General features: G+C 35.3%; 1 protein-coding gene across 1 annotated transcript; it reads left to right on the forward strand.

Annotated features, from left to right (window-relative positions):
• The first annotated feature begins 937 nt into the window (after window positions 1-937).
• On the forward strand, window positions 938-4,476 carry LOC114194692 (receptor-like protein 6). Its single transcript, XM_028085059.1, has 2 exons — window positions 938-1,995; window positions 2,068-4,476. The coding sequence occupies exons 1-2, from the start codon at window positions 1,116-1,118 to the stop codon at window positions 4,203-4,205; spliced, it is 3,018 nt and encodes a 1,005-aa protein (XP_027940860.1). The 5' UTR covers window positions 938-1,115; the 3' UTR covers window positions 4,206-4,476.
• The last annotated feature ends 15,715 nt before the right edge of the window (window positions 4,477-20,191 follow it).

Consider the following 20,191-nt stretch of genomic DNA (forward strand, 5'->3'; position numbering starts at 1 on the left):
ATATATATTTTTTAATCCTTTAAATAGGATATACTTTTAACTGACACATACTTTATAAAATTAGAATATAAAGAACAAATATATTAATAAGTCATAATATAAAGTTTATAAATTGTTAATATTTGTAGAAAACTCGTCTATTTAACTAATTAGTTTTAAAAAAAAGTTTTGATTTAACCCTTATTTAGGGTAAGTTTACGCAAACTTAATTTGAGCTTAATTTTACTTTAAAGCAAAACTTGAGCCTACCATACAATTATTTGTTCTCATCACATGCTTTAATATAGGCTTTTTACGTTCATCTATAAAACTTTAGATTGAGTAATTCGAAAAGCTTGGGATTGAATGATCTAAAAGTTAAAATATTATATTTGTATTTTGGATTCTACAACTTCAAAATGCATTTCGAATCCAAAATGTGATATAAGAAGGACAGAAGGATGTTGGATGTGGAATGTTAAGCACCTTCTAGTGGTATTGTTAATTAATCAGTGAAAATATAAAACATGCAAATATAATAATAAAACCTTATTTCAAAAGCAAATCCAGGATAGCACAAAACATTTATCGTATTCACGTCTAATTAAGATTCTTGTTATAATTCCAAAAACCTTGATAAGAATTCTTATAACATAATCCAGAGTAAAAAAGTTAAATCAACATACAAAACAACAGAAAACTTTGGTTTAAAATTGACAGGTAATTAAGTACCTTAGGTTGTGAATATGTAAGGAATAGTAAGAATTATATGATTCTTTTATTGTTCAATTCATTTTTTCTGGAATTTTCTGAATCAATTTTAAATTTTGACTAGAGTTGTGAACCCATCTTATAAAAGAGACCGTGACTTAGACGTGGTAAAAGTTGGTCTGCCACTAAATGTTTTAAATACATCCTTAGAATAATTGTAGTATTATTGGAGCCTTTAAGTCATGAACGTGATTGCTTTTGTTCTAATTTTTCTTTTCTTCGGTCTGTTTCTCATCCTGTACATTTTCTGCAAAAAGATGTTTTGGAATAAGGTAATAGTGCAAGTCAAGAAATTGTAATAAGAAAATCAGAGTGAAGCAAGGGTTGGAAGTTGGAATGTATTGAGCAAAAGCTTTTAGAAAAGTATGGGGTGGTTCGTGTTTGTTGTTCTGAGTTTGTTGGTTTCTGATTTTCCTTCATGCACGTCTTCATTGGTGCCATTATGCAACCATGATGAAGCCTCTGCCTTGCTTGGCTTCAAGACCTCCTTCAACAGCTGGTGTGGAGATGATGGCTCTTATCCAAAGACAGAATCTTGGAAAAATGGTTCTCATTGCTGTTTGTGGGATGGAGTGAGTTGTGAAACTAACTCAGGGCACGTCATTGGCTTAGACCTCAGCAGCAGTTGCCTTCAAGGTCCATTTCATCCCAACAACACTCTCTTCAAACTCTCTCACCTTCAAAAACTCAACCTTGCTCTCAATAACTTTTCCTCTTCTCCAATGCCTTCTGGGTTTGGTCATCTTCTAGCTCTTACTCATCTCAACCTATCTAACGTTGCATTTAGTGGTGTCATTCCTTCCAAAATATCTCATCTCTCAAAATTAGTTTCACTTGACCTCTCACTGTCCCAAGGTTGGATGAGGATTCAACCAGCATCTCTGGAAAAATTAATTGTAAATGCAACTCATTTAAGGGAGCTCACTCTTGATGGCCTAGATATGTCTTTGATTAAACCCCGTTCTCTGTCTTTGTTGCTCAATTTTTCATCCTCCTTGGTCTCTCTTGGACTTTCAAATACCATCTTGCAAGGGAAGTTACCAAATAACATATTCTATTTACCCAATCTTCAACAACTTAGTTTGTCTTGGAATTTGAATCTGGAAGGTGAGCTTTCCCAGCTGAATCCGAGAAGTCCTCTTAGACTCTTGGATCTCGGTGGTAATGCTTTTTCAGGACATATTCAGTTTTTATCTAATCTCACGCAACTAAAACACTTGGACCTTCGTCAAAACAAATTCAGTGGTGAGATTCCATTATCACTTTCAAATCTTCAACATCTCACTCACATTGATCTTTCATATAATAATTTCACAGGACCCATTCCTCAATGCATGGACAGCATCTCACAATTAAACTATCTGTACCTTCGTACGAATAACTTCAGTGGTGAGATTCCATCATCTCTTTTCGACCTTCAGCATCTTATTTACTTAGATCTTTCATATAATAATTTTGATGGTGAGATCCCCAATTTGTTTAGCAAGCTAAGCAAATTAGAAGGTTTAGATGTTACTCGAAACAACCTAGTGGGCCGATTGCCATCATCGTTGTTTGAGCTCACTCAGCTTAGTGGTTTATGTCTTTCGAAGAATAAACTGGTTGGAGAAATACCTGATAAAACCAGTGGACTTTCTAATTTAGAACTTATGGATTTGTCTGATAATTCGTTGAACGGAACAATTCCGCATTGGTGTTTTTCTTTGTCATCGTTACTTAACTTACGCCTTTGTGGGAACCAGCTTACTGGCCCAATTGGCGAATTCTCTGCCTTTTCATTGTATGATTGTGACCTTTCTTATAACAAGCTACAAGGTGATATCCCTGAGTCAATATTTCTTCACCAAAATCTCTCTTACTTGATACTATCATCAAATAACCTGAGTGGCGTCCTAGATTTTCATAAGTTTTCAAATCTTCAAAGGCTAAAGGCTCTTGATCTTTCTGACAACAATTTTCAGTCTCTTGGTTTTACTGGTGGCAATGTTAAAAGTTTTCCAATATCCCTTGACCCATTCAATCTTGTTGAATTAGATCTTTCTATGAACCAAATTCATGGAAGGATTCCAGAAGGATTTAATCATTTGGCAGATACTTTGGGTTATTTGGATCTTTCTCATAACTTTCTAACATCGGTTGGGAACCTCTCAATCTCGTGGAAGAATATTGGTTACATTGACCTACGCTTCAATATGTTGGAAGGAGATATTCCTGTTCCTCCATCTACCGCTAAATTCTTTTCTATCTCACACAATAAAGTGACCGGAGACATCTCTTCATCTCTTTGCAACGCAAGCTCCCTTATGATACTCGACTTGTCTCACAACAACTTGACAGGCAAAATCCCACAATGCGTTGGAAACTTGAGTAAACTTTTAGTTTTGGATCTGCAAAAGAACAACCTTCGAGGGATCATACCCAAGAGCTATCTTGAGATAGAAACATTGGAAACTATGAATTTTAATGGCAATCACTTGGAGGGACCATTACCTCGGCCTGTGATAAAATGCAAACGACTAAGAGTTCTGAACCTTGGAGAGAATGACATACAAGATACATTTCCAAGTTGGTTAGACTCACTTCAAGAGCTGCGAATCCTTGTTTTACGTGCTAATAGGTTCAATGGTACCGTCAATTGTTTCCAATCCAAGAACGATACATTTTCCAAGCTGACGGTTTTTGACATCTCCAACAATAATTTTCGTGGCAACTTGCCAATAGCTTTCATAAAAAATTTCAAGGGAATGATGATCAATGTCCATAGTGTTTTGCAGTATATACGTCCTACTGAGTCTACATACAATGATTCAATTGAAGTCACAATGAAAGGCAACAACTTTGAGCTAGAGAGGATCTTAACTACTTTCACAGTTGTTGATTTAGCGAATAACAATTTTGAGGGAGAGATTCCAACAATCATTGGAGATTTGAAGTCATTAATAGGCCTTAACCTTTCTAATAACAGACTCAGTGGTTTAATTCCACAAAGCCTCAACGGTTTGGAAAATTTAGAATGGTTAGACCTCTCCTCAAACATGCTGACGGGTGAGATTCGAACTGCATTGGCCAATCTTCCCTTCCTCTCTTTCTTAAACCTTTCACAAAACCAGCTGGAAGGAAAGATTCCAACAGGTAAACAATTCAACACATTCCAAAGTGATTCCTATCAGGGGAATTCAGGGCTATGTGGGTTACCATTGTCAAAACCATGCTATTGGATAGATTTAGCAACCTCTCAATCTCAGCAAGAAGAACAATTTGGGTTTGGTTGGAAACCCGTAGCTATTGGATATGGTTGTGGAGGGGTATTTGGAATGGTATTGGGATATCTCACATTCTTCATTCGAAAACCAGAATGGTCAATCCATTTGATTCAAGGCATTCTCAATCAAAGAGTGAGAAAGAAGAGCTACAACTCCAATTCAAACAGAAGACCACACAATAAGGGTCGTTAAAGAATCTGAACTTGGTCCACCTCTTCTATTGCAGAGTAAGCGAAATTTTACATTATATAAAATTTCTATTAATCCTATCCCAATTATAATATTACAGAGTATATTTCCAGTTTGTGCTTTGAAGATTATTCTTGCTATAAAAACGTCCTTACGTATATCATTTTGTATTTCACAAACATAATGAGTGTCGCACTTGTTATCTCCTGCGCAGTTTCAGTTTGTTTAGGAATCAGAGTGTTCTTCAATTAATGTATAAACATAATCTTCTGCTTACTATAAGTTGTTAATTATAACTCATTTATAATTAATCACTCTATAGTTGAACTCTTTTTAGCGAATGAGAGTATCCAATAATTGAATAAAAAAATTGAGCATCATTTTCTCTCTTTCCAGTAGAACTTTTTTTATATATTAAGTATCCTTTAGAATCAACATTTGAGGAAGAAATACCTCATTCAGAGCAAAAGTAATCAGTTGATTAAAAACATAATTTTTTTTAAATAAACTGGATAATTTAAACACAGTTGGATAAGGTATTGAGATTGTGCAAATTATTCAAGTGTAACTAATTGACTAGTTCCAATATTTCCAATACTTCTCTTATATGAAAATTATGACTTGGTTAACTCTCACACAAATAGACCAAAAACCACAGCTAAATTTTTGTCATTCAACTCAGAACAAGATTATAAAATTCAATACTTTCATTGTTATCATTGTCCTACATTAAAATTGATGAAATTGTTATATTTTATGTACCTTATTAAAAATCAAAAAATAGTATTTTGATGCTGTATTAAATTTTTATGCTATATTAGTAGTAGTATTATCTCAAAAATATACTTGTATGATATATTAAATTAATATCAAAAGATAAATTTAAATAAGTTTTTGTTACCGATAAATATCTAAGAACTTTTTAGTGCTTTTTTTACCTGTTATAATTAATATTATTTTTAATTAAAGGAGTAAGAATAGAAAATAGTAAATAAGAACATATTTTAAATTAAGATTGTGGAAACATGGAATGACATTGGTTGTGCATATGTTTGGTAATTGTGTGGATGAGAGTTTGAACTTTGTTTAATGCTAAATAGTTCTTTTACTCGTTATTTTTGCTATGTTGGTGGATGATCTATGAACCCTAGTCGTCTTTAGGGGAGTTAGACAAGTGGGACTTATGGAATTTTAAGGGTAGAAACCCTCCATGATAATGCCAATTGAATGGAATTTAACCTTATTTTCATTTTAATTATTTTATGAATTTATTTTAGAGTTGAAACATAAGTTAATGAGGGAATTAATGAAGGGGGAAAAAGAATTTTTGTGTGGCTACTAGGGTAGATTTTTAAGAACACCAAAAAGAGAGACCTAAGGAGAACTAAGAGGGTTAAGAAGGGACTTAGAGTTAGAGTTGAAGGTGGAAGCTTGTTCTGGGCAAGAAGAAGCATGTAGAAGGCCATCCTTAGTGTGAGCAAGGCTGGAGAAGTGGTAAAAAAGGTAGGGGAGCTGTATTTCGTGATTACCTTGTTTTTTCATGTTGCCTGGTTTGTGAGAAAGCCAATTGATTCTCGTTTTCATGATGAGTATGATGTTTGGTGCCAATGTTGGAATGAAAAGTGTGTGAACGTAGTCTAATGGATAAAATTAAGCGTGTATGAATGTTGGACGCATGATTGATTGAATTTTCGTGCGATTGCACATGAACCTCTAGTGCAATACTGAGCGGCAGTTTGGAATCGCTTTAGGTTGTTGCGTGATGGTGCATTGTGGTTTCTGTTTTAATGTGCACCTTTGATTGCGTGTTATATTGATATAAAAGTGGTTAAAGTGCTACAATTTTGGGGAGTTGGTGTCTAAAGAAGTGTATTATATGCATGATTCATGGTACTTGAAGTGTTTCTCTTTTCCTTGCATTTAGTGGATGTATTGTTTTGTTGGTGTGATTATTGCAGGGACTATACCATGAGGTAAAGATTTAATTTGTCATGTGGATATGAAGTATAAAGTGATATAGGTTGGGAAAGCTAGGAATGGGATTTTATGAAGTTTAGTGCATGATGAATGAGTTTTTATGTTACTTGATGGTTTGTGTCTTTAAATTGACCAAAGTAGGAACAATTACACTACTTTTGTACTTTTCACGCATTAGGGACCGTCAATCGGTGGTTTCCTATCGGTAGGCGCCAAGTCTCGAGTTTTGGTCTCGCTGGGCGCCAAGCTCTAGTCGTTGGGCGACTACGTCTTTTTTTTATCTGCGTAGTTTCGGTAAAATTGTGTTTCCCGATTCGTTAACCGTTGGATTAGAGTGAAATTGTGATAGCTCGTCCATAACATGTTTTGTAGTTTGAATGGTGTGATATTAGTTTGAATGTTTGTAGTTGGAGATATATGTTGCGCATGATTGCTGGTTTTTCATGGTTACACTGTGTTGATATTTTGTTGCGATAAATTATGATATGCTCTGGTTGTAGTACATTGGATGTTAGGCCTAATGATTGATGTATGTTAAATAAAATGATGAAGTATGAATCTGATGGGTTCTTCATGTTGGGTTATGAATATGTTATGCTTGAATGTTACGAGTGGGAAGGTTCGTAAGTAAGAATCAGATGCATGATAAATACGGACGAAGAGGTTCGTATTGGTGGTGCTCCTGTGTGATATTAGTTTGCGAATAGACTTCGGTTCCCATAGACCCCTCACTCAATCATGTAGGTAATAAGTTTGATGAAATCCAATGATACGTCATCAAATGCTTTGAATGGAGGAAATAAATATATTTTGTCCCTTATATTGTTGCGTAAGTGTAGTTTGTCGACTTGTAATTATAATAAATCATTTTAAGGTATAACAATGAAGTTATTTTAAATTTAGACGTCATTAAAAGCTACTTGCGGCTTCCCTAAAGGACAACATTGTTGTGTGGTTTTGTTCCTTGCACAAGTCTTCCCCCAACCATCACAAACTAGTAATAGATTGGTAATAACCTTGATGTTATGAACTTTTTTTGTTATATAAGTGTATCCTAAAACATTTACTTTCTCATAGAGTTGCATGGTTGTCCCTCCAGGTTTTTTATTTTGGTCCATATATAACTGTTTGATTCCATTTCTTCCTTAATTATTTATAATTGTGTTTATATATTGTAGCGTAATAAACAAATCGACTCATATAAGTGCGATTATTATGTAATACAATGGATGGCAACCGTTGTTCGTGCTCGTATTAAAACTAGTTGAGAAACAATAATAATTGCATTAAATCAAATACTTTGTAACTTTTTCTTTTTATATACCAATTAAAGTTATTGTCTTTTGTGCGAAAATTCAAGAGTCTTACACCAATTCCCAAGAAGTCCATAAAGTATGTTAGGATAGTTCGTGCAAAATATATAATACAAATGTACAACAATATATAGCACATTTACTTGTTATAAGGATAACATATTGTTGTGTATATAGATTTTGACTGATTTTGGGTGTGATACATAATGTGTTGGTTCTGTTTGATTCTATCCAAGTTTGATATGTAGGCAAAGACAAACAAAAAAAATTATTTAAAAAGAAAAAGTGTCTACACTGGACTTCGATTATAACAAAAATCGAAGCATAAAAGGGGTATTAGGACCAAACTCTAATAGCCTTAAATTTAAATAATATTTTAAATCAGAAAGGGATTAGGCTTCGATTATTACTAGAACCGAAGCCTAATCATTTTTTAATTATTTTTCATTAATTACTTATGATTTTATACTTCACTTCATAGCCGAAGTCAAGAAGCCACACGTTTTTACCTTCCTAGATATTCTTTTGTTGTTGAATCGAAGTACAATGTCAAAAGATGTCAAAATCCTTTCCTGCACTAGTGTTTGCACCAACTATCTTAGGACGATAATGTTGATATCTTTTGTGCCAACTATTTTCTCTCCACCAAAATTAATGTTAGCATTGTGTTGCAATGGTCTACAATTAGATAATATATTTTATAAAATTAGAATATAAAAAACAAGTATATTAATAAATCATAATATAAAGTTAATAAATTGTTAATATTTGAAGAAAACTCGTTATATTTAACTAATTAGTTTGTAAAAAAGTTTGACTTAACCTTTATTTAGGACAAGGATAGGCAAACTTAATTTGAGCTTAATTTCTACTTTGAAGAAAAATTAAGCAATTATTTGTTATTATCACACGCTTTTGTATAGGATTTACTTTATGCTTCTCTATGTTTTGTTCATATACTTTTATGGATAATAAGAAATATAAAGAAAATATTCCTCCATGGGTTTCATCTAAAATACTTTGGATTGAGTAATTCGAAAAGTTTGGGATTGAATGATCTAAAAGATAAAATATATGTTTTGGATTTTGGATTTTCAAAATGCATTTTCGAATCCAAAATGTGAAATAGAATGACAGAAGGATATCACAGGCATTATCATATTCACGTCTAAAAAGATTCTTGTTGTAATTCCAAAAACCTTGATAAGAATTCTTATATCATAATCCAGAGTAAAAAGTTAAATCAACATACAAAACAACAGAAAACTTTGGTTTAAAATTGACAGGTAATTAAGTACCTTAGGTTGTGAATATGTAAGGAATATGTTTAATTTATTTTCTCAGATTTTTCTGAAGTAATTGTAAATTTTAACTTGTGTTGTAAACCTATTTTGTAAACAAGACCGTGACTTAGGCGTGATAAGGTTGGCAGCAACTAAATGTTTTACATACATCCTTACAATAATTATACTATGGTTGGAGTCTTTAAGTCATGTTTGTTCTATTTTTTCTTCTCATTGGTTTGTTTCTTATCCTGTACATTTTCTGGAAAGAGTTGTTTGTTTTCTTATTAGGTAATACTGCAAGTCAAGATATTGTATCTGTAAAACATCCGATCGGATATTACGAGTTTAAATAATAAAATAAAATAAGAAAATAAAATCTCATTAATTATAAATTCATTCCAAAAAAGAGGGAAATTTAAAATAATTTATTTCATAATAAAGATAACTTTAAATTCAAATTTTTCAAAATTCAATAAAATACCAAAAATAGTCATATAATAGTTTACAACTTTATTCCAAAACCATAAGTGATAAAACTTCAATAAAACTGTTCCCATGAGTTTTTTCCCGCTCCGCTGCTAAGGCTCACCAGATCCACCAGCAACATCATCTGCTTCCGTGTACCGCGTACACGATCATCGCCAAACACAAGCAGATACGGTGAAATAAACATATATATATATATATATATATATATATATATATATATATATATATATATATATATATATATATATTTATGGCAAAATTATACAATCACACAATCACACCAAAGGAAATCCATCCCTTGATATCCCATCACATGGTCACCACCATGTTAATCGTGTTCTACGTCTTCTAATGAGTACCTTAAGGTGTCTTGCTGTCATACCTATCGGCCACAACCGATAGAGCACGTGCGAAAAACCATGCTACGGATCATACACCGTAACGCCAGATGGAGTTCCCATATACAAACATAGTCTGTAACATTCTAAGACTATCAAACTCGTCAATTACTACTAAGGGGGGCAATCTATCTAGACCCATCCGTACTGTCCACAATTAGCACACTCACATCGGTAACACTCGCCAACCTGAGCCACAACTCAAGAGTTCCTCGTGTTCATCCGTCATCCTAAGCCACAACTCGAGGGATGTCATTCTGAGCCACAACTCAAGGAATGCCACATGCTTAACCCCTATCCCGAGCCACAACTCAAGGGATACGTTCCAAGCTCAACTCAAGGAACACCAGCAAACCCACCTTTAAGATATCCTAGAAGCCTTGTAGATCACGCACATCATAGCAAGCATAACACCAATCTGTTGTAGCAAAATCGCCTGACGGGGGACACGTACCACCAGGTCTGCTGCTTCCAGATCGCCTGGCGGGTGACACATATCGCCAGGCGCTAAGTGCCTTAGTCTTCACTACCACTGCAACTATCGTCTGGCGGGACTTAGTATTCACTACCACGCGCCTTAGTATTCACTGAACTACAGACTCCGTCTGGCGCACCCCTCCTTACCGCTAGGCGCCACCGTGATCCAGAACCCCTTATTTCTACGTTGTCGCCTGGCAGGTCGATCACCACCGCCAGGCGCTACACCAGTACTTGCGCAGTACTGGTTTTCGTTCAGGTTCAAGCACACTTCACACAGGTTGCTCTCATTTGCTCTCATTCTAGGGTACCCCTAATGAAAAGCATTGCCATCTATAATATTCTAGGCCTTATAGCATCTCACATGTGCATTCATCCCCTAGTCATATAGACCATCCCAAGCATGCTCAAACAAAATATAAGCAGCAACACTCTAACAATTTTAAGCACATGATCTTATGCACCAATGCAATTTAATATTGACACCCATGCCTTCATTAAATCAATTCTCCATATGTGACTAACCCAAAGAAACATTCAAAATGATAGAGACTTACCACATAACCCAATCATGCTTCATTAGAAGTTACTTGAACTTATCCATAGCTTATTCATGTATTTTACAGACTCCAAAATCAACAATATTAAGTAATGTGTATCTCTAGCTACTGATCTTCAAATCCAATCTCCACCGTTCAAAGTGAAGAACCACGTGTTATGGACGACCTGTCAAACTTTCACCTAAATCAAACGGTTAACGAATCGGAAAATGCAATTTTACAACAACTGCAAGAACCAGAAAAATTGGTGGCGCTTAGCACCCAGAATCAGTAGCCTAGTGCCTGACGGTACAAACCCAACGTCGGGTGGTTCCTGTTCTACAAAAATACGAAAAACTACAGGATTTTTCGTGAATCAGAACACCATGCCTCTCTGGTATGGCGCCTGGTGGCAAAATGGGTGTCGTCAAGCGGTTCCTGCACTTGCGAACCTTACCCCTTCACAACAACTCTGATTTCCATCAATTTCTAACTCCATAAGATACAATCCCAGTTATTGGGATTACGGTTCATCCCTAACACTTCCCATTCACGAATTCATTCACATTTTCCCCTTAGATTACTGCCACTATAGAAATTCCCAATTCATCAACCCTAAGATAATATTCCTATTGTTTCATCCAATTTAGCCATCAATTAAATGAATTTCAATGATGTTTGACATCCAATCACCACTTAACCATTAAAATTTGTTTTCCCTCCTATTAGAGTCATCCCAAAACATCCAGAACATCAAAATCGAACCAAAATTGGTTCGCGTCGCCTGGCGGGTCAATTTCAATCGCCAGGTCGTTCATAGGAAAACCCAAAACTGGGTTTCGTGGCTTGCATCGCTTGGCAGTTAGGGACGTGCCGCCAGGTGGTTCCTTTGTAGGAACCCAAAATTTCATATAATTGGGATGCGTCGCCTGGCGTGGTTCATCACCCGCCAGGTGATTTCTGGAAAATTCCAGAAACACAAAGAATACATGAAATAAGCGGTGTATATGCATCCAATTCAATATACAATTCATACAATTAATGACGTGAAGTAAAACGCAGGGTCCAGCTCCCCTAACCTGGATTCCTTAGCTTATTATTTGGACTTGTTGTGAGTTCCATCTTGATCACCAACGATGTTCCTTTGACTCTGTCTCAATGCAGTTCCTTGCTTCCCTCAATTCTCCCTTACACTCTCAATTTTTGTATACCTAAGGTTATGCAACAATAACATTCCCTAAACCACTCTTTCTTTCTCTTAATTGGTCATTAATTATGGTCTTAATGAGAGGTAAATGGTATAAAACGAAAATACCATTAAACTTGAGTTTAATGCCACTCATTGGCAATTCTATGATGGTTTTCCAGCCCCCCTGGCTACTAGGGTTTCCTTGTCCTTTCACATTCATGCCAAAGGAAATTTTGGCAAAAAAAAAAAGTTTAATTTGGATTCACTCAAACCCCAAACCATACCAAAATTTATATTAATGCATAACCATTCAACTAATTCATGTTTCGTGATAATTTATATAATTTTATGATTATATTATCATTCATCATGATCCCGCACATATTTAAAATAATAATAAATTAAATAGCACATAAATGACATACATAAGACTTGAACCCAAGTCCTCTCACACAATTAAAGTAGTCTCAACCACTTAAACTAGTACTTTTGCACATCATAACAATCTGCATTAAATGTCTTAAAGACTTCTACTACCCGCATTTATTAAATAATTATTTAATTAATTATTTAAATTTCTCGGATCTTACAGTGTGATTCACGAATTTGACTACAACAAGTCCAATCCGCAAATTTAAATGGAAAATGATATGTTAACGACCCAAATTTGACTACTTATCTTACTACCTGACTTGGTATTTCATATTTGATTTTTTAATTTGTTTTATAAAAATTCACGGTGGCAGCAGTTAGGTTAAATAATTTGCAACTCATTTTTCATTCGTATGCTCACAATACCATTACATTTTCTCTCTCTCACAAAACCATCCCGCCACAATGGAAACCAAGAAGTTTCAGCTTCGTTTCTCGCTCACCGACAGCGCGACATGTCGGAGGTGCTGGATCCGACGGTTCGGTTGATGTATCTGACCAACGAAGGAGACTTAGACGGGATTGAGGAACTGTTGGACACAGGAGTGACGCCAATTTCACCAACTTTGACAGCCGCACTACGCTCCACATCGCTGCCTGCTAGGAACGCACCGACGTTGTTGACTTGTTGCTACGACAAAACGCTGAAGTTGATCCACGAGACCACTAGGGCAGCATCGTAATTTCACTTCCCGTCCTCTTTCATTATTCGTCTTGTATGTTGTCACTGATTTTTGGATTAGATTGTTTAATAGCCTCTTGTAGATCCAATGTACTATAAAAACCATGACGTCGTGAAGCTTTTGGATAAACACAGTACAAAACCTTTGGTTAGTCTCTTGTTTTCCTTTTTCTTGTTTATATTAGATGTAAAATTGTTTGTTATTCGTCTCAAGAGTTTAGTTAACAGGTGGTTTTATAGGCAATATTATCTTCGGATAGACTTTTAGGAATTTTATTATAAAAGTGAAACACAATTAACATGCATAGTCGATTGGTGATTGGATAACAATGTAAAGTTTAAACTGCTCAGCATAGATTTGGACACTTCAATGTTACATTTATGTGAAATCCAAATCTTTAATTAAAAAAACAAGAACATAGTTACAGAATTTAAATAGTAAAATGTGGATATTTGAATACATTTCATTCGTTCTTTGCTGGTTGCTTATTTATCATTTCCCAATTTCTTTTCAATCCTAAAAGTGTGTCCTACTTTTGTATATACTTTTGTATGTTTTCTATTTAACCCTTATGTGTTTTCTTGCATCTATTATTGTTGCATTCATGGTTAATCTATTACCCAAACAAAAAATTTGCTTATTTATATTATCTACCGTTTCCATATTGTGATTCAACTTTTACAATCTGACAGCCTATGGTGAAATGTTTGCCTTTGTTTTCTCCTCTCCCCCACAAGCATATACTAGTTTCCATTCTCTTCTTTCCCTCCAACTATACTCTCTTGAAGTGTTGTTTTCATGCTTAAAGTTCATGTGAACAACCCTTTTAGTTGCATTTGTGTTTTTGTTTCTATTGATAATGAGCCAAAGAAGCAAGAATTGTGGAGGCATGAAGCAGAGGATGTTTTTGTTTGTGGGTTTGGTGATATTGAAATGGGTTAGTGGTATTCACTCTTCACATAAACTTGCTTACTTTGACATTAATCTAGTAGATTAATTAAATGGAAAAAAATATTTTAGTCTCCTTTCATGGAATGGAAACTTTTCTTCATTTTTAAATGTGATTCACAATTTGAAAACTAGAAATAATTAAGTAGTTATGAACATAGGTTTTAACGATAATTATTTATTGATTTTATTGTTTATTTATTGACACACTCCATAAGTGAAAGTAGATATTGATCATCCCAATGATTAATGAGAAAAAAAAATGATCAATTCTCCTTAGTTATAGTAATTATATGTGATCCTATTTGTTTGAGAGCAAAATGGAAAGGTCTTACGATGTTAATTAACATGTTATCATAAAGAAAATGTAACTTAACAAACTTGACAAATGTTCTTGGAGGTTTCCTTTTAAAAGACATTCGTAAATAAGTGCTTTAACATCACCTTCATCACAATACCCGACAAGAGAAACCACATTTCTATGATGAACAAGTGTTACAAACTTTGCCTGCATTTTAGAAATGTTTAATATCTTAACTTAATGAAAAATATATTTGTTATGCAAATTCAAGAAAAGAAGAAAAAAATAGGACTATTTAATCAATTGTTCCATCTAACCTTTGACTTAAACTCTTTATAACCTTGATTTGATGACAGAGAGAGTTTCTTTATAGCAACTTGTTCACCACTTTGCAAAGTGCCAAGGTAAACTTCACCAAATCCACCTTTTCCAATGATTGTTTTGAAACCATCTAACCTCTAACTCACCTTATACTTTTTTATTTTTTGTGCTTTGTTTTATGATAGGATATATTAGGCATTGTTTATGGTATGATGAAATTTATGTTCTGTTCATGGTTGTCCAATATGTGGTGGAACATGGGTTCATGCTATATAGTTGGCTTCATGCCAAAATTCATGAGTTTCTCACTTGGTCAAGGAAAAAGGAGATATTTGGAGTGATGAACTCAACAACTAGTGACCAAGCAACCGAGTGTTAAAATAGATGTCTAGCGTTGTTCTAGATAATATAATTTAGCTTCCTCACCAACCTTCAATATCTCCCTCATAATATTGTTTCTATTTATCATATTTAGTTGAATTTCTTTAGCATATTTTAGCCATCATGAAGAAACTGATCTTAATTCTGTTGTGGACAAAAGAAGAGGTACAAATACTTTTACATCTTAATCTTTCTTCAATACAGAATGGTAGAATTAGGAGTACATGAGTTATTCTAATTTATGACATTCTTCTTCTTAATTTCTCTTTATAGATTGGTATGTAGAATTGAATTTATCATTTTCATTAAAATGGCTAGATTTCTTTTTAGTAGAATGTAAATAGTCTAGTATCTTTTTTCCTTGGAAAAATATTATTAAATTCATTCATGGAAGGGAGTTCAATAACAAAGCTATAAACAAGACTAGTTATTCACGTTTCAAATTATAAGAACATTACTTTTAGTGTAATGTGGTTTCTATTTGCATCAAGCTTGAATATAACTTGTATATATTCTTTTCTTTTGAATAGGCCCTTGGTCATTTGAGTAATTCAAGTTCAAGTTCCCAGGCCTAATGTGAAAGAAGAAAATTCGTTTTGTCAACATGGTGTATTTTCTTTTTTTATATTTACTTTGTATTCCTCAATACTTTATCAAATCATCAATAAAATTATTTTTGTAATTTTTTGTGTACTTTATGAATTTATATATTTTATTTATCTTTTATTATAAAAATAATTTCATTAAATTAATAAATTATAAATGTAGATGGGTAATTATAAATAAAGGAGGCTTCAAACTCCCACAAAATAATAGACAAGATAATAGTCAATAATAGAAAAGGTTAAGTTAAAACCTCCGCAATATAATTTGGATAGTAGGGGTCTTTCAACATCTCTGCAAATGACTTGTGGAGACTCTAACTACGGAGGCGTGAAAATTACTCACACCACCAACGGGATACTTATAAGCCAAGTGAAGAATGAGAAAGATTTTGTTCCAATTATTTAACGTAGGTTAGCATAACTGCACACCTTGGTTTGCACTTAAATTCAGGATGAGAAGTGACACAACCATTTATTGAAAATGGGTTCACCTTATACCAACCCACCTCATCCACGAAGCAAACCTGTTAAATTTTCAAAACTTAAGGGCTACTAATTTCATAAGAGTGAGGGAAAACAAAGTAATGTAGAAAACTGCAGGTTCACACTTACGATAACACAATTTTGCACTTAAACTGGAAGTTTTTATTATGCAATACGTATGGCACAATCTGCAAAATTTAAAAATAAAATTCCTTAGTACTTGGTGTGGGTTAACTTTATTAATGAAGTGTATAAATTACTCATGCCACCAATGGGATACTTATAAGCCAAGTGAAGAATGAGAAAGATTTTGTTCAAATCATTTAACGTATGTTAGCAGAACTGCACACCTTGGTTTGCACCTAAATCCAGGATGAGGAGTGACACAACCATCTATTGAAATGGGTACACCTTATACCAACCCACCTCATCCACAAAGCAAACATGTTAAATTCTCAAAACATAAGTGCAACTACTTTCATAAGGGTGAGGGAAAACAATGTAATGCAGAAAAGTGCAGGTTCGCATTTACGCTAACATGACTTTGCACTTAAACTAGAAGTTTTTAATATGCAATATGTATGGCACAATCTGAAAAATTTATAAATATAATTCCTTAGTACTTGGTGTGAGTTAACTTTATTAATGAAGTGTATAAATTACTCACGCCACCAACGGGATACTGATAAGGCAAGTGAAAAATGGGAAAGATTTTGTTCAAATCATTTAACGTAGGTTAGCAGAATTGCACGCTTTGATTTGTACTTAAATCCAGGATGAGGAGTGACACAATCATCTATTGAAATGGGTTCACCTTATACCAACCCACCTCATCCACAAAGCAAACATGTTAAATATTCAAAACTTTAGGACTACTACTTTCATAAGGGTGAGGGAAAACAATGTAATGCAGAAAAGTGTAGGTTCGCACTTACTCTAACACGACTTTGCACTTAAATTGAAAGTTTATATTATGCAATACGTATGGCACAATCTGCAAAATTTATAAATATAATTCCTTAGTACTTGGTGTGAGTTAACTTTATTATGCCACCAACAAGATACTTATAAGCCACGTAAAGAATGGGAAAGATTTTGTTCAAATCATTTAACGTAGGTTAGCATAACTGCACGCCTTGGTTTGAACTTAAATATAGGATTAGGAGTGACACAACCATCTATTGAAATGGGTTCACCTTATACCAATCCACCTCATCCACAAAGCAAACATGTTAAATTTTCAAAACATAAGGGGCTACTACTTTCATAAGGGTGAGGGAAAACAATGTAATGCAGAAAAGTGCAGGTTTGCACTTACGTTAACACGCCTTGCACTTAAACTGGAAGTTTTTATTATGCAATACGTATGGCACAATCTGCAAAATTTATAAATATAATTCCTTAGTACTTGGTGTGAGTTAACTTTATTATGCTATCAACGGGATACTTATAAGCCAAGTGAACAATGGGAAAGATTTTGTTCAAATCATTTAACGTAGGTTAGCAAAATTGCCCACCTTGGTTTGCACTTAAATCCAGGATGAGGCGTGACACAACTATATATTGAAATGGGTTCACCTTATACCAACCGACCTCATCCACAAAGCAAACATGTTAAATTCTAATGTATTGAATCATACATAGTGGGCTGATTGCCATCATTGTTGTTTGGGCTCACTCAGCTTAGTGATTTAATCCTTGCGGAGAATAAATTGGTTGGGGAAATACCTGATAAAACCAGTAGACTTTCTAATTTAGCATATCTGGATTTTTCTGACAACTCGTTGAACGGAATGTAAGGCCCTCTTATTTCAGCACCAATATTTAAAGGTTGCGCCAAAATCTAATGGGCCTAAGCGCTGGCCCATAGGGTGTCCAAGGTCCCTAAGACAGCCAAACCCCTCTCGCTTCTATCATTCTTACAAAAATAGTACTCTCACACTCTCCCTTTTCTCCACAAAGGCTCCGTTAGGGTTTTGCTTCCGCTTTCCGTTAAGCTAGAAGAACTCTGTTTATTCCATGTAAGTTAACCTCCTAACTAATGTTCCCACTGTTCTAGCTCTGTGGTCTGGGTTCCAACTAAGGTTTCTCTATTTGACCTTGTTCCCTCTATGTTCCACTAATTTCCAGCTCACTGACTTGTCCCTAGAGCTGATATGCTCCGCTGTTTGGTGTCAAACTCTTTTTACTAGCTCTTTCTAAGTAAGGGAAGCTAGGTTTTCTTAGTTTAAATCGATCTTTACCTATTTTTGGGTCTGTTTCGTATTTTCGATGTTTGGGTGGTATGTAAAAAGTTATGAACGTGATATGTGCTTTGCTATGGTTGATTATTGGTGTTGGCGTGTGTAACATCCCGTTAGGATATTACGGATTTATAAATAAAATAAAGAAAATAAAATAATCAGCGCATTTAATAATACCTCATTTTCCCAAAACGCGGGAAAATTTAAAATTCATTAAATAAGCAAATAACATTCATAACCATCCGTTATAGAACCAAAAGAACAATGTTATAAAATCACCCATCAGGGTTTACAACTGTTTCCAAAAGCAATAAAGAAAACATAAGAATTCCCTAAGTCGAACCCCTCTCCGCGACTAAGCGTCACCTGAGCCACCTGTATCAACAACATTTGCTCCCGTGTACCGCGTACACGATCATTATCAAACACACACAGATAGGGTGAGCTTAACAGATAAATCATATATATAATGTTCACATAAATATATATCTACATACACACATATCACGGTACATAACTTAACATCCCACATGTTTTATACTTTGACTCCTACCATCTGACCCCCAATCAAAACATTCGTGTTCTACTCCGTCGAAATGATTACTTCAAGGTGACTTGCTGCCATACCTATCGGCCACAACCGATAGAGCACGTGCCGGAAAACATGCTACGGATCATACACTGTAACGCCTGGTAGAGTTTCCATATATGAACATAGTCCGTATTGTCCCAAGACTACCTAACTCGTCAGCCAACAACTAAGGAGGACAATCTATCTGGACCCATCCGTACTGGCCACAACCAGCACACTCGTACCGGCAACACTCGCCAACCCAAGCCACAACTCAAGGGTTCCTCGTGTTCATCCGTCATCCCGAGCCACAACTCAAGAGATGCTATTCCGAGCCACAACTCAAGGAATACCACGTGCTTAACCCCTATCCCGAGCTACAACTTAAGGGATACGTTCTGAGCCACAACTCAAGGAACATCAGCAATCCCACCTTTAAAGCACCACTAGTCGCGTTGTAGATCACAAGTACAAAACCACAACTCCAAGCTGCAACAGTACAAATCGCCTGGTAGGGGACACGTGCCACCAGGCGCTGCCAGCTCCTAGACCGCTTGACGTGTGTCGCGTACCGCCAAGCGCACAACGCCTCAAAAACTCCCGTCGCTACAGGTATCACCTGGCGGTATTACTCTCACCGTCAGGCGCCTACGTAACAGTGGCTCACTGTTTACACAAATATCGCCTGGAGCCACAGACCCGACCGCCAGGCGCTGCACTATCAGGTTCTCTCTGATTTCCTCTCTACCGCCTGGCGGAGTCGTTCCCTCCCGCCAAGCGCTATACCAGAACAGCTTGTTTCTGGTTTAATACCTATAATGATCCTTCATTCCCTTCCACGGACCTCGCCATCCCTTACTCCACACCGAAGCTTAAGATTAAGGTCAATATTACCTGTTATCATCATATTTAATCCACTCCTACCCACACAAAACAGAAATTGTTCCTCATAATATACTATTGGTCATGTTATGCATGTGATTAATCATCTCAATCTACTATCTTAGACTCTAACTGGTTTATGTTCGATACCCATCCAACCTTAGTTGTGCTTTATACTTCATTCCGAATTAAAACCTATTTTCAAACCTCACGACCCACTCGTGATTTTCCATTCTTTATCGTTCACAACGTGTTATCCCACTCAAAATATATCAAAGAGAAGCCTTTTCATTGAATTACCCTTTATTATTTCATGACCAGATTATCATCGCATCTAACCCAACTTAACGCACTCCAAACTCTCCCACATGCCCCTGATTTCCACGCTGCCACCTAGCGGTATCCTCTAGCCCGCCAGGTGGTACATCAGACTTGGGAAATTCCAGGTTCTGTTACAGCCTATCACATTTT

The sequence above is a fragment of the Vigna unguiculata genome, chromosome 8 (genome assembly GCF_004118075.2).
Source record: "Vigna unguiculata cultivar IT97K-499-35 chromosome 8, ASM411807v1, whole genome shotgun sequence".
Lineage (NCBI taxonomy): Eukaryota > Viridiplantae > Streptophyta > Magnoliopsida > Fabales > Fabaceae > Vigna > Vigna unguiculata.

Bases quoted from the DNA above. Each gene is read 5' to 3' on its own strand.
- LOC114194692 (XM_028085059.1), top strand. From the start codon at position 1,116: ATGGGGTGGTTCGTGTTTGTTGTTCTGAGTTTGTTGGTTTCTGATTTT. The intron at 1,996-2,067 runs GTGAGATTCCAT...ATAATTTCACAG, and splicing joins TCGTCAAAACAAATTCAGTG to GACCCATTCCTCAATGCATG.